The 14,515-nt window shown below is 42.0% G+C and overlaps 3 protein-coding genes across 4 annotated transcripts; 1 reads left to right on the top strand and 2 right to left on the bottom strand.

Moving 5' to 3' along the window:
* Positions 1 to 2,145: 2,145 nt before the first annotated feature.
* On the bottom strand, positions 2,146 to 6,040 carry LOC108041481 (transient receptor potential cation channel protein painless-like). Of its 2 annotated transcripts, none has more exons than XM_017119415.1 (4): positions 5,956 to 6,040; positions 5,067 to 5,285; positions 3,119 to 5,005; positions 2,146 to 3,058 (listed from the first exon to the last, which is right to left on the bottom strand). In XM_017119415.1, the coding sequence occupies exons 2-4, from the start codon at positions 5,265 to 5,267 to the stop codon at positions 2,726 to 2,728; spliced, it is 2,421 nt and encodes an 806-aa protein (XP_016974904.1). In that variant the 5' UTR covers positions 5,268 to 5,285; positions 5,956 to 6,040; the 3' UTR covers positions 2,146 to 2,725. The 2 variants fall into 2 exon arrangements, with proteins under 2 accessions (XP_016974904.1, XP_016974905.1); XM_017119416.2 differs by having other exon boundaries at positions 5,935 to 6,025.
* Positions 6,041 to 7,056: 1,016 nt separating this feature from the next.
* On the top strand, positions 7,057 to 9,515 carry LOC108041483. The gene is made up of 3 exons (XM_017119420.2): positions 7,057 to 7,521; positions 7,658 to 8,266; positions 8,329 to 9,515. Exons 2-3 carry the CDS (start codon positions 7,663 to 7,665, stop codon positions 9,435 to 9,437), a joined length of 1,713 nt encoding a protein of 570 aa, XP_016974909.1. The 5' UTR covers positions 7,057 to 7,521; positions 7,658 to 7,662; the 3' UTR covers positions 9,438 to 9,515.
* A 303-nt stretch (positions 9,516 to 9,818) lies between these two features.
* On the bottom strand, positions 9,819 to 10,551 carry LOC108041484 (peptidoglycan-recognition protein SD). The gene has a single exon (XM_017119421.2). It carries the CDS (start codon positions 10,495 to 10,497, stop codon positions 9,937 to 9,939), a length of 561 nt encoding a protein of 186 aa, XP_016974910.1. The 5' UTR covers positions 10,498 to 10,551; the 3' UTR covers positions 9,819 to 9,936.
* Positions 10,552 to 14,515: the final 3,964 nt, after the last annotated feature.

Here is a 14,515-nt window from a genome sequence, read left to right as displayed (position 1 = left end):
TTGTCCCCATAGTCCTTATTATTGGGATATGGACCGATTTCAGTAATTACGATCTTACTTACTTACTTACTACGATTCGCTAAAATCTATGCAAAGTTCGAATATCTGATAAGAAATTTTGTTATTCCGAAAGATACTTAGATGTCAAAAGCTCGTTGAAAGTATAAAAAGAACGAAGAAAGAAGAAAGCTGTTACACGCAACAGCGGAGATCAACAAAATTTTTATACCCTTGCAGAGGGTATTATAATTTCAGTCAAAAGTTTGCAACGCAGTGAAGGAGACATTTCCGACCCTATAAAGTATATATATTCTTGATCAGCATCACCAGGAGAGTCGATCTAGCCATGTCCGTCTGTCCGTCCGTCTGTCCGTCTGTCCGTCCGTCCGTTTCTACGCAAACTAGTCCCTCAGTTTTAAAGCTATCCGCTTGAAACTTTCCCAAAAGTTGTCTTTCTATTGCAGGTAGTATATAAGTCGGAACGAGCCGGATCGGGCTACTATATCATATAGCTGCCATATAACTGAACGATCGGAAATGCCATAACTTTGGTGTTTTTCAAGTTAGCAAGTTAGGAAGTTCTATGGGTTTTAGTTTTGGCTAATCAGTCTGACTTACCAAATTTCATAAGGATCGGACGACTATATCCTATAGCTGCCATATAACTGATTGATCGGAAATGCCATAACTTTGGTGTTTGTAAAGTTAGGAAGTTGCGATTATCTATGGGTTTTATTTTTGGCCAATCAATCCGACCTGCCAAATTTCATAAGGATCGGCCGACTATATCCTATAGCTGTCATATAACTGAACGATTGGAAATGACATAACTTTGGTGTTTTTAAAGTTAGGAAGTTGGGATTTTTTATAAGTATTAAGAATGCATCATATAAATAATTTTGGAGAATATAATTTACAGAATATTCTGCAAGGGTATATCAACTTCGGCTCCGCCCGAAGTTAGCTTTCCTTTCTTGTTGTTTTATAATTTGTGATAATTGTATAACAAGACAGTTGCCTGCAACTTTGAAAGAATTTCTAATAAATACGTTTTGAATATAAACAAGAAAGGAAAGCTAACTTCGGGCGGAGCCGAAGTTGATATACCCTTGCAGAATACTCTGTAAATTATATTCTCCAAAATTATTCATATGATGCATTCTTAATACTCATAAAAAATCCCAACATCCTAACTTTAAAAACACCAAAGTTATAGCATTTCCAATCGTTCAGTTATATGGCAGCTATAAGATATAGTCGGCCGATCCTTATGAACTTTGATAGGTCGGATTGATTGGCTAAAAATAAAACCCATAGAAAATCCCAACTTCCTAACTTTACAAACACCAAAGTTATGGCATTTCCGATCGTTCAGTTATATGGCAGCTATAAGATATAGTCGGCCGATTCTCATGAAATTCGGTAGGTCAGATTGATTGGCCAAAAATAAAACCTATAGAAAATCTCAACTTCCTAACTTTACAAACACCAAAGTTATGGCATTTCCGATCGTTCAGTTATATGACAGCTATAGGATATAGTCGTCCGATCCCGGCCGTTCCGACTTATATACTGCGTCAAAGGAAAGAAGGGTGTGTGCAAAGTTTCAATTCGATATCTTTAAAACTGAGAGACTAGTTCGCGTAGAAACAGACAGACGGACAGACGGACAGACAGACGGACAGACAGACGGACAGACAGACGGACAGACGGACAGACGGACAGACGGACATGGCTATATCAACTCAGGAGGTGATCCTGATCAAGAATATATATACTTTATAGGGTCGGAGATGTCTCCTTCACTGCGTTGCACACTTTTGACCAAAATTATAATACCCTCTGCAAGGGTATAAAAAGTTATGTTTTTATCTTAATTAGTTAGTTAAGACACTAAACTTTTTGTGTGTATACATACTTTTGAATATAACTATCCTTATATTACTAAACAAGAAAGGAAACCAACTTCGGCTTGCCGAAGTTTGTATACCTTTGAAGCAATGTCGATTTTGCGCTGCATTTTGCCTTCGTTTCTATGGCAGCTTTATGATATTTTTGCCCGATTTTGACAAAACTAAAGGGGAAATTCTGATATAGTAAATAATTACTATATCTCATGTTTTGATATATAGAAAAACAGCAAAATACAATTTTTTTATTTTAATGGGAGCTATATGATTTAAATCTAATTAAAACCGTAAATTCCAAAGAACAAAAAAAAATTAGAAACAACAAAGTTATACTTGTGATGCCTATCAAGAATATATCTACTTTATAGGGTCGAAAATGTCTCCTTCACTAATAAGAGTATAAAAATAGAAAAAATGTAAATAAATATAAAATAGATCTTAGAATTGGTACGTAATGACTTAATGGCACTGCTGAATTTAATAATTACATATTACATTAAATATTAATTACATATGCAGTGCAAATTTCGAAAATTATATAGTATGAATATAGGACATTTCAGTAAAATAAATAATAAGACAAATATTTTTTGACTTCGCCTTTGCTTGTGGTAAAAACTATGTCGCTTTCTCGTATAATATGCTAAATTTCGGTTTTTCAAAGTGGAATACATGGTAGCGGTTCTTGAATTAAGGACTAAATGCATCTATCACCTCTGGAGTCAATAGATAATTTAATTAATGATAGTTTCCTAATTATCCTTCTTGGACCCTCGCATGAGTTTTGCCTTATGGCACTATGCCGTTCCATACGTTTACGGTGAAGGACACCACTTCCTTCTTCTGCCTCTTTTGCTCTTGAACCGACCGGTCGTCCCACCGTTGCGCAGATGAATCACATTTGCCATCAGAACCTCGGCCATATCATTACCACTATCGCTGTTGTCCATGTTCGGGAATATGGAAACCTGGCGAGGGATCTGGTATCTGGGGACGATGTTTCTAAGCATCTGACCGACGATTCTCAGAATCCGATAATTGCTCTTCAGGAGCTCATCAATTACGTAGTCAGTCTCATTCAATTCATATCGACACAGCACGTTGGTGCGCACGATGGCTGCATTTAACTCCGCCTGCGCTCTGATAGTCTGTGATTGATACGGAAAATTAGGGGATAAGCCAGCAATATATTAGTCAGATCTACTTACCTGGGTATCGCTCACGGCTAGACCGTTTAGCAGGTTGACAAGCACAATCGTCATAAACAACACAAAGAACAGAAATATCAAGTAGCTGGAGATACTAGTGAACTCAAGGTCTCCAGCATTAAGCTCGCCAGTCATCATCGCAATGGTCTTAGTGAGCGCCACGATGGGTTTGGCAAAGTCAAATTCCTCCTTTCCCTCTTTCAAAGGATCCACATTGTCCTGCACCGGCGGCGTAGGAAAGAGTATGTGGAAGCAGATACTGAAGGTCAGCACGAAGATCGAGTATAAGCCGAAGCTCTTCAAAAAAGTGATTGAGACTTGGCGCAACATGAGCATGTGCGTCGAAATGGAGAGCACTGGCAGAGAGCCCATCAGCAGGCAGAACTCGATGGAGACGAACAAAATGGTAAAGGCGGCCAGGACGCGCTGCGTCTCCTTATCATTGAACTCCAACCAGGTACAGGTCGACATTAGTATCAGAAAGCACTCCATCATGTTGGTTATGGACCAAAAATATCGAAATCCAGACATAAGGAACAACTGGATGGACTCCCGAATAGTGAGATAGCCGATTCCCAGATAGGAAAAAACAGTGGTTAGGGTGATGAGAGCACTGTGATCGCTGTCGTTGATTCTGAGGAGTGTGTTGGTGACAATGGAAACGGTGAATAGCGAGTAGAGAAGTAAGTTTAGGTAGAAGATCTTCGAGAGACGCCGCCACTTGAGGATGAGGAAGCTCGAGATTAGCGGGTGCTGCAGAAGGTGGCGCAACTCCTTGGATTTGGCCATAAAAGCGATTGGGGCCATCTCGTCGTGCCGCGTATTATATGGTTCGGAAATTGGACCATCCTGAGCTCCGTAAAGTAACAGGTTTCTGAAGTCGATGTTGATTTCAAAGATTTGGTTAAAGGGACCATAATTGTTTAATGTGATACAGGAATTGAAGTGCTCCTCGAGCACATCATGTGGAATGTGTTCAATCGGCAACGATTTTGGATGGGTCCGAGAGCCAATATAGGCGCCACGCTTTAAGAGTTTCTGCATCGCTAGCGTGCAGCCGGTCATCCCCGCAAAGCAAAGGGGTGTACGCCATCCTGAGGAAGGCATATTAATATCCACAAGTTTGGAGGCCATCAGCACATCAAAGCAGCGCTGATGTTTGGAACTCTCTACTGACAAATCGATCAGTGCACAGATTTCGTTTGTTTGTAAATGTGCGTGCGGGCAAAAGTTTGGCTCCGCCAGCAGTCGTTCCAGCGCCTTCCAGTTGCCCCAATATATGGCTCTTCCGAGGAAGTCCGACTCTTTGAAGTCGATGCCATTGGCCAGGATGATTTCGATGGCTCTCTGCCTGCCCAACTTAATACTCTCCTTGAGCATATCATGGTACTCCTCTTTCTGATGGGCTAATTCCTTGTACTCGGCGAACTGCTTCTCAAACAAAGCCTCGTCTCCGCCGCGCAGAGTTTTGAGGAGTCTGTTTATATCCATCTCTGTTCTCTGGCGCTCTTCCGGAAGTGGGAGCTCCGGGAAGTGCACCTGCAGCAGTTGGCGCACCTCTCCGTAACGGAGGCTATCGATATCCAGCATTGGCTGGTTCAGGAAGAGCTGAACCAGCTCCTTGTGCTCCCTTACCTTGTTCTTCGACAGAATATAACCCAGGGGGGTAAATTCTCTATCGTCGGGGATGTTCGGCGAGGCGCCGTAGTCTAGCAGCAGCTTCATGCAGGATAGCACCGATGAGGCGTTCTCCTCCGTCAGAATCTTGGCCAGCGAGTTTAGTGGCGTGAGTTGTCTGTCCTTAAAGTCCACGTTATCCGGTCGGAATTTCAGTAGTGCCGTCAAATTGTCGGGATCCAGTGAGCTGGCCGCATGTATGACAGAGTTCTGTGGAGATCCAAAATATGAAAATACATAACTTTGAATCGATCTTTGGTAAGTTACTCACATCGTTAAACAGACCGCCGTGAGCCGCGCAGGCCTCTATAAAGTCCTGGGAACCAGGTGTGGAGAGTATCTTATCGTAATCCCCCGGATCGATTTGGGCACCGCTGCTCAGAACTGCGATGAACAACCGGATGTCTTGGTTGGCCAATGCGGTTTTTAGCTGGGCCTGCGGATCAATAAAGCAGCATTTCCCAAGGTCCATTTTGTGGTCTGCAAATTACTGATGTATCAAATAGAATTAGTCATTTTTATACCCATGCAGAGGGTTTTATAATTTCAGACAAAAAGTTTGCAGCGCAGTGAAGGAGACATTTCCGACCCTGTAAAGTATATATATTCATGATGAGCATCCGTCTGTCCGTTTTAAATTAACGTCGGACGATGGCAAAATGCAGCGCAAAATCGACATAGCTCCATTGTTTTTTGTAATATATGCATAGAAATCAAAATGTAGTCGATTTGTAAAAACGGCAAGGGTATATTAACTTCGGCTTGCCGAAGTTCTCTTTCCTTCTTGTTTTTCATTTGTAATGTCCTTATATCATTTTCTTGGAATTTATATATGTATATAAATTGTTATTGTTTTTGTGTTATGATAACGTATATTGTTTGATTTAATTGATTGATTTAATGTATATATTCATTTCTTGCTGAGGAACAAATTAAAATGATTTTACGAACTGTATAAAACGATAGATTTCTTGAAAACTTTTGTTTTTACATTACAGAATTTATAGAAACAAACAATTAGCCGCCTACATCACTCTGGTCAACACTAAACAACTGATAAGCCAAAAAGAGATTGCACTCACTTGTGAAATTCTAATGGCAGATCAGTTTTTTGTTTTCTTAAATTTGTCGAAACTCACAATAACTTATTTTTATACCACCTTGAAGATCAATTTTTTATTTTGTTATTTCGTTGTTTCCTTTTCTGATTGTAAACAATAGTAACGCTTTGTTGTTCCTCTTTGGCGATCGATTGTTGATAAATTAAGCTTTAAAAGTATCGGTGTATGAGTTATCAACTGAAAATAAAGAGTTGTATGTAATAAGGATATTCAATATACTGTTCAAATTGTTGCTCTTGTTATTTCTTTGTTTCCTTTTCCCAATTAACACAGTAATAACGCTTTGTTTTTTATCTTTGGCGATCGATTGTAGATGATTTTAGCTTTTAATGTATCGGTTTATATATTTATCAACTAAAAACAGAAAAAGAAGCAAACTTCGGCAAACCGACGATTAAATACCCTGGCGACTACTTTTCGATTTATATGCCATCATTTGGCTATGCCGATCCGGCTCGTTGCTACAATAGAAAGACAACTTTTGGGAAAGTTTTAAGCAGATACCTTAAAAACTGAGGGACTAGTTTGCGTAGAAACGAACGGACGGACAGACGGACATGGCTATATCGACTCCCCTATTGATCCTGATCAAGAATATATATACTTTATAGGGTCGGAATTGTCTCCTTCACTGCGTTGCAAACTTTTGACTGAAATTATATGATCTCTGCAAGGGTATAAAAAATCGTTTTTGTCCTAATTAGCTGACAATAACTATAGGCTTAGCTTAGGAAACCAGCGATAGGCAAAAGTGGAGTTAAGTAAAGTTATGGTGAAAAAGGACTTACACATTTTTGTTTTTAGTCTTAAACAAAATTTCTTACGAGGTAAATTTGGAGTTTTTGTAAATTTGGTAATATTTTTAATTTTCCGACTTTTATTCGTAAAAATTGTGTTTCTTCCTTTTAAATGAAAAAGATTTTTAACAGGTTTTTTTATTGGGTAACTATTTATAGCACAGTGCTATCCTTTTTACATATTTTGTATAAAAAAGCGGAAAATGAATTTCCCATAAAATAACCCAGAATTTCCTCGTTGGCAATTCCCAAAGATTCTTCCGCAGTTGATTTGAAAAAAAGCCAGATCTGACGGAAAAAAAGCGGAGTCGCCAGCCCTGGTGCAGACGGTATATTTTTTTGACCAATAAGCGGTCACACTGCTGCTGGGGAATAGGGCAACATCACCGTGAAAAAAATAAAGAATTGGGGAAAATGTGGTTTTCGGTCAAGTGATAGCCGCAACGTAGGTGAGCTGGCCGAGAAAAACGGATTTGGACAAGGACCTACTGGCCGGAAAACTCCTCGGCTGGACTCTATTCAATTGGCTGTCCCTTAAAAGTTGTCGACGTTCGTTGCCGTTGTTGTTGCTGCTGGCTGCGTTTTCGTATTGGCATCGGTTTTTTTTTTGGGGTACATTTAGTGTACATGTAAATCGACGTGAAAATCCGTAACCGATAAACGCATAAAGCCAGATAAAGAAGGGCAGCAGCGAGATATATTGTTCCGCCAGATAGTTCTAATTATACAACCCAACTCGTAGACGTATTCCCCCGAAGATCCGAAACTGGTTATACACACAACGCAAGGAACGGGAGGTTGGAGGAGGGTGAGTAAAAATCGATTTGTTGCACAAAACACACGACGAGTGGGCGAAAATCGGGGGCCGAAAAGTGGGGTGCGGCTATATAGCTATAGATTCTAGGTCGACCTGGGATTATAGTACAATCTACCGATCTTTGCAGGCCCCATGGACAAAATCAAGTTAAAGGTTATTGGCGTGCTGCGCGAACGCGATGGTGGAAATCGCAGTGGCTCTGGAGGATTGGGAGCAGCTGCCGGAGGATCTGGCGGATTGACGGCCACTACAGGTCATCAGTTGGCCAGCACTGGAGTGGGCGTGGCCGCACCGGCGATTGGCGTCGCGCAGGATAATAACAACGAAGGCAACGCCCCAACAATAGAAGCCCAGGCAACGGGAGCAGCTCCTGGTGCCTCAGTGGGAGTGGGTGGTGCCGCTAGAACCTCAGTTCTAGCCCGACCCCAGACCTCCAAGATCAGTGCTCAAGACCTGGCTGGGATACTCAACACGCGGAGACGGCTCGAGTGGACCAAGGAGTGGCTGCGCAAGAACCAGGCCGAGTTCCTCAGCAAGGAGAACCTGCTCAGCGAGCTGCAGTCGCGCAAGGATGAGTGTTATCACTTGAATTACTTCCTAGCCATTACAGAGAGCCAGTTTCGGTATCTAGTGCAAAAACTGGAGCCCATCATTAGCCAGTATGCGCCACAGCGCAAGAAGAAGTCCTTCAGCGCCGAGGAGCGACTGGCCATAACGCTCAAGTATTTGGCAACGGGTGAGTGTTTTGGAACCCTTCTATAACCCCATAAATATGCTTACGTCTACTCCCATCTAAAGGTGAAGTACATTCTTGTCGAAACTACTGCTTCCGTGCCTCGAAATTTGTGATAAACGAAATGATTGCCAATATCTGTCTGGGCTTCTACGAGCACCTCAAGGACCAATACGTGACACTACCAAAGACTGACGATCAGTGGCGCAGCGCCGCCGAGGAGATGGAGCGCAAGCACAACCTGCCCCACTGTGTGGGCAACCTGTTCATGCGCAGCATCCAGCTCCAGGGCTCCGGTTCCGGTTCGGGTTCCGGGGCGGCGGGAAGCGGTTCCGCCGGTGGCGACGATCGCAAGCGGGCGACCGTCATCTTCACGGGCATCGTCGATGCCGACAACAATTTCCAGTACGCAAAGGTGGAACGGGCGGCGAGCAGCCGGCCCAATGACATCTATAACCAGACCACTGCCGTCGAGCTGATCAGGCACAAGATGCACGCCCTCGAGGAGCAACAGTCGGCGGAGATGGACCGGCAGGGCTATTACTTCGCTGGCGACTCAGTACTGCCGGCCACCTCGTATCTGGTGACCACACGGAACCTGCCCAAGGATCGGGCTGTGCTGGAGGCCCTTGAGCAGGTCAATGCCCATGCCGATCAGACGATGCGGATACTCTGCAACATGTTCCCAATTCTGGCGCAGCCTCTGCGCATCAGCGACAAGCACATCCGGGAAGTGGTGCTCGGCTGTGTGGCGCTGTACAATTTCCTGCGCAAGACAGACGACTCCTTTCGGCGCACCAGCGACAGCATTGTGCAACAGCGGGCCGAGCAGCAGCAACTGGCAGCCGCCTATAGCGTCGATAGCGACGAAATCGACGACGACTGCATCATGCTGGCCACCGAGGAGGAGCTGCGCGAGCGGGCCGAGTTCACGCCCAGCGTTGGACTTACCACCTGCTTCCAGCCGCTGTGCACGCAGCGTGGCGAGACGCCCGAAGGTCTGGCCAAGCGGGACTGGCTGCTCCAGCTGGACTTTGGCGGTCAGAGTGGAAACGGCAGAGGAATTGGCCTGGGCATCGGAAACAGCGATGGCAATGGCAGCTTGAGCGGAAATGGAGGACTAGGCGGCAGTACGGACAGTGCAAGCGGCAGCTCAAATGGGAGTTTATATTAGTGCAATTTACCTAAGTACTTTACGAATTTTGTATAGTTCCTTGTTTTATATTTTTTAAATCTGTAATCTGTAACAGCATCTGTTGCCACGTTGCCGACTCTTGTTTACCTCTCGTTTGGCGCATTCTTCTCTGCATACCATTACGATTACGTTCACGTTCGTTCCATCTGCGTTCCGTGCTTCATCTAGGGTTCTGTATAGTTAGCTTAGTTTCTTGCGGAAGTTCCGGTTCGGTGAATGATGCTATGTGATGTCTCAAATCTCTATTGTGGCCCAGTGCACTGCTCCCGGGGAGCAGGCCCCTAAACAGGCCGGGCGAAAAATTGGCAGCTGACAAAATGTGCGAAGTCGACGAAGTACAGCGGAAACAGATCAACAAAATTAAAATTTTAGTATTCGTATTTAAGCAAAACAACAAATTATACATAATTATATTTACAAATAAATGTGTAAGGAGTGGTCTTTACGTGTCGAAACCTTAAAAAGTGTATTATATATGTTACATTTGTTCAGACCAGTTGGGCCACTGTTGTAAAAGTGCATAGAGGGCTTCTCCAGGACTCCTGGTGGCACTGATTTGACGATGACCCAGTAGCTTATAGCTCTCCACCAGCTGAGCCTGCTGTACCGCCTGTTCCAGTAGTTTCTTTGCTGCGTCCAAGGCTTCCTGACTGGGTGGTTGTTCCTCGAAATTACCAATGAAAGCGATGCCCAGGGAACCATCATTGTTGGGTGCAGCGAAGGCTCCTTTCTTGTTCGGACTCCTGCCCTCGTAAACCTTGCCATTTCCTCCAATCAAATAGTGATAGCCTATATCCGAGAACTTCTGCCTGGACATCTGGAAGTTCTGCAAATTGCGCATTTGCTGGGAGCATCCCACATCATCCGTACAACCCCCTCCGGCTGTATGGGCAATCACAGCTCGGGGCAGGGGGGTTTCCATGCTGTCCATAGGTCCACTCGCGGGTCTTGCGTTCCATTCCGCCCTTGTCACTATCGGTACTTCCCCGTGGACAGCAACTGCTGCGAGGTATGCGATGAGCAAAGCGATCCAAGTCATTCCTCCGCCGTGTCTCTCAACTGACTGAGTAAAGACCTCGGACTGGTGCGGCACTTATTGACGCAGATAAAGCATGTGCCCCCTAGGAGATAGCAATTAGACCCCATATATGTAAGTACAATATGAGCTGAGGGGATTTTTAATGGCAATTCTTGCAATCAGTGAGAGGGCTGTTCTATTAACTTCTTTGGGTTACAGATTTTAAGAAGAATACTAATATGCCATCAGAATCTATTAACATCTCGCAATGTGGTCTAAATAAATTGTTTATGACTAACTATTGGGAAAAAAAGTTCCCCTATTAAGGCCCCTGAAAGTATTAATGCTACATCACAAAATTCCTATACCGGGCCAGTTTGAATTTTGGGGATTTCCGATTGACTTCTTTTGGCTAATCCATTTTAAATATTTTTATTTAAGAGTATGGGAAGACCCTCTCTTTATTTTTATTACAGCATTTTTATCCACCAACACTCATAAATTGAACACAAAATAAAATATAATAACAATTTTCCATTACTTGGAATTTAAAGAGCGATGTAAGCCATTGTTACTAAATCACTTTCTGGAAAAAAATTCATTGCTGAGATACAAAAAAATTGAACATTTGGACTTTTTATATGTAAATACAAATGTACATTGGTTTTATATTCAGTATTGAATTTTTCTATTTATCCTATCTTTACAGTAAATAAAATGTAATTTACTTACATTTATAATTTACACACAGATACTATTTCATGAATTTCACAGAATTTTTATTTAAATATTTATTGGTGTTTAATTTTTTCGCTAAATGTCCTGCAAAACTGTCGTTCTTTATGACTTTCCATCACTCTCTTTCTTCCTTTCGCTTCTTTTGTTCTGCTAAAAAATCTCTTTCCTAAAACAAGGTTGCAAAAAAATGGCATTAGAAAATTTAGTTCTATGTATGAATGCATCTTATATATTCTTAGCTAGATATACTTTTTCTTAATTTTGAACAGCAGCAGCATATGAGAAGTCTTTTTGCAAGCGCAAGTCAGTCAGACATTTGACTTCTTGGTGAAAACTAAGCCAAGTTTATTTTTTAATATCTTTGGGAAAGAAAGCTTAAATATAGAAAACACTACTTCGGCATTGAAGCTATGCCATCTACATATATGAATTAGTCATATTGCTAAAATATACCATATTTCATAGTATAGTGATATATGTTGACAAACAGCGAAGTTATAATTTTTCGACTTGGCTGGTGATGCTGATCAACAATATATAGACTTAAAAACTTCCAAACTTTTGACTGAAATTATAATACCCTCTGCAAGGGTAACATGCGTAAAAAAATACTTGTAAATGCTTTAGCTCTTTTTAGAAATTTTAAAGTGTACATAACATAAAACAGATTGTAATATGTATGAACAAATATATATGGAAATAAAATGAATTTTTGTTTTTTTTTCAATTTATGTAATGTAAACGTTTAAGCAATCCCCTAATACTTAGAATAACTGACTATTTCCATAAGTAAAGGTGACAGGACGGGTATTTACTGACGATACCCCCATCCCTTAAGCTCAAGCCCAGCGATTTGTTCATATAGTTCATAAGAGCCCCCGAAAACCTCAACTTGACACAGATGTTCTAGGCAGTGATTTAATTAAAAAAGTTTTGCAATTAAATGCAAAAACAGCAAAAAACAAGAAAGGAAAGCTAACTTCGGGCGGAGCCGAAGTTGATATACCCTTGCAGAATACTCTGTAAATTATATTCTCCAAAATTATTCATATGATGCATTCTTAATACTCATAAAAAATCCCAACTTCCTAACTTTAAAAACACCAAAGTTATGGCATTTCCAATCGTTCACTTATATGGCAGTTATAGAATATAGTCGGCCGATCCTTATGAAATTTGATATGTCGGATTGATTAGGCAAAAATAAAACCCATAGAAAATCCCAACTTCCTAACTTAACAAACACCAAAGTTATGGCATTTCCGATCAATCAGTTATATGGCAGCTATAAGATATAGTCGGCCGATCCTTATGAAATTTGGTACGTCGGATTGATTGGCCAAATATAACACCCATAGAAAATCCCAACTTCCTAACTTTACAAACACCAAAGTTATGGCATTTCCGATCAATCAGTTATATGGCAGCTATAGGATATAGTCGGCCGATCCCGGCCGTTCCGACTTATATACTGCGTGCAAAGGAAAGAAGGGTGTGTGCAAAGTTTGAATTCGATATCTTTAAAACTGAGAGACTAGTTCGCGTAGAAACAGACAGACGGACAGACAGACGGACAGACGGACAGACGGACAGACGGACATGGCTATATCAACTCAGGAGGTGATCCTGATCAAGAATATATATACTTTATAGGGTCGGAGATGTCTCCTTCACTGCGTTGCACACTTTTGACCAAAATTATAATACCCTCTGCAAGGGTATAACAAAGCGGAGTGCAGGCCATTATGCCCCAAAAAGGGCTGAGATGAGGAAATGAAGTGAGGGCTGGAGCGAAGTCGCAAAGTGACAACGAAAATGCAAGTAAGCGCCCTCAATTAAAAGCCAAAATGAATAAAATGAATAAAATGCGATGGAAAAAAAGGAGGCGAGCAAAGCCGCAACAGCCAAAAAGCCGGTCCAAAAAGCGAAGCTGAAACCAGAAACCGAAGCCAAAACTATGCGCGGCTGGAAAAGCCAGCTGCTAGCGGAAAAACTCTTGTCCGTGGCCGTTAACTTGAATTTAAGTGAGTTCTGAGCACCCCAATGACACCCACCCACCCCCGGGGAACTTGTTGTATGGTTATTCGAATTGTTTTCCGCAGCAATTCAACTGTTCGAGAGAAAAACATATTTTTTTTCGCAGAGCCAGAGACTCAATTTAATTCGTCCCGCATTTGGCTGGAAAATGCATTTCGGGCCAAATCCCGGCGCCATGCTGGCTCATTTGCAAAATTGTCAGATTTATTTCGCTAATTGCTGCTCATCCGTTTAATTAAAATTAAAAGAACTTGCACAAGTTTAGGGCGAAAGTTTTTATGCGAATTCTCCAGAATCTCGCATTGGGCACGTTTAGTATTCCGTATTCCTTCGCTTTCCTTGGCCTTCCACTTCGTATTGTTGTTAGCACACAATGGCCATCTGTTAAAGTGCAGGGAAAACTCGAGGAACTCGATGATGAAGTTGCAAGATGGAGTGCCCGCAGGTAGGCTTTCCATTTTCCATTTAACATTTCTGGACAGCGAGCAAATTAAACTGCAAGTCTTGCAGGCTCCGTTAAAGCTGTCGCATTTCCCAAAAGGTGTCAATCGTGCAAGCCCGGAAAGTTGTAGCCAACAACGAGGCAGCAACTCTTGCAGCAACAATTTGCACGCAATTCTGCAACATCTGCTGCCTGCCACTCCCCTATTTTTCCCGCCCCTCCCCCCAAGGCCTTTTGCCACCAACCGGAAAGAGCAAAAGTTGCCTGCAACCACATTGCGGATTTGGATTTTGGGCAACTTTGCAGTGCGGATTGACACCTCTTTTCCACCGCCCCCGCAATCCGATTTGGGGGGGCGTGTCAATGGGGAGCGACATTTTTATGACAACTTGCTTAAATTCCATAACAAGAACTCGCGGAGAAAACGAAAACTTATTTCGTTTACGAGTCGAGCAAGTTGTGTGCTGATATTTTCGAAGGCACCGCCGCCTTGTTCGCTAATGAATAAAGTTCAACTATGAATATGCACCAGGAATTCTCGCCAGAACTTGAACTTAAAGTTTTAAGAAGGCTTGTTGTCACACAATGACTGAATTGGGAACATATAAATTCAAGGTAATTAGCCAAATTCGGTGTCATTAATACTTAGCATCCTTATAATTTTGAACACTTAAGCACATATTTCATTTTGTAATTAAACACACATATTGGTTTAAAATGCCGCAGCCATTTTATACTATTTAAATGGATAAAACCAAATTGGAGTCATAAATTTCCAAACAAAAACTGAATTAATAAGCCTATTATGAGCTTGGTAAAATA

Source organism: Drosophila rhopaloa, unplaced genomic scaffold, assembly GCF_018152115.1.
Source record: "Drosophila rhopaloa isolate 14029-0021.01 unplaced genomic scaffold, ASM1815211v1 contig_150, whole genome shotgun sequence".
Taxonomy (NCBI): domain Eukaryota; kingdom Metazoa; phylum Arthropoda; class Insecta; order Diptera; family Drosophilidae; genus Drosophila; species Drosophila rhopaloa.
This window is presented reverse-complemented; position numbering and strand designations above follow the sequence as displayed.

Coding starts and splice junctions, on each gene's coding strand:
- LOC108041481 (XM_017119415.1), bottom strand. CDS start 5,267: ATGGACCTTGGGAAATGCTGCTTTATTGATCCGCAGGCCCAGCTAAAA. Junction 5,006..5,066: donor ACGGCGGTCTGTTTAACGAT/GTGAGTAACTTA, acceptor GGATCTCCACAG/AACTCTGTCATACATGCGGC. Junction 3,059..3,118: donor TAGCCGTGAGCGATACCCAG/GTAAGTAGATCT, acceptor TATCAATCACAG/ACTATCAGAGCGCAGGCGGA.
- LOC108041483 (XM_017119420.2), top strand. CDS start 7,663: ATGGACAAAATCAAGTTAAAGGTTATTGGCGTGCTGCGCGAACGCGAT. Junction 8,267..8,328: donor GCTCAAGTATTTGGCAACGG/GTGAGTGTTTTG, acceptor TCCCATCTAAAG/GTGAAGTACATTCTTGTCGA.
- LOC108041484 (XM_017119421.2), bottom strand. CDS start 10,497: ATGACTTGGATCGCTTTGCTCATCGCATACCTCGCAGCAGTTGCTGTC.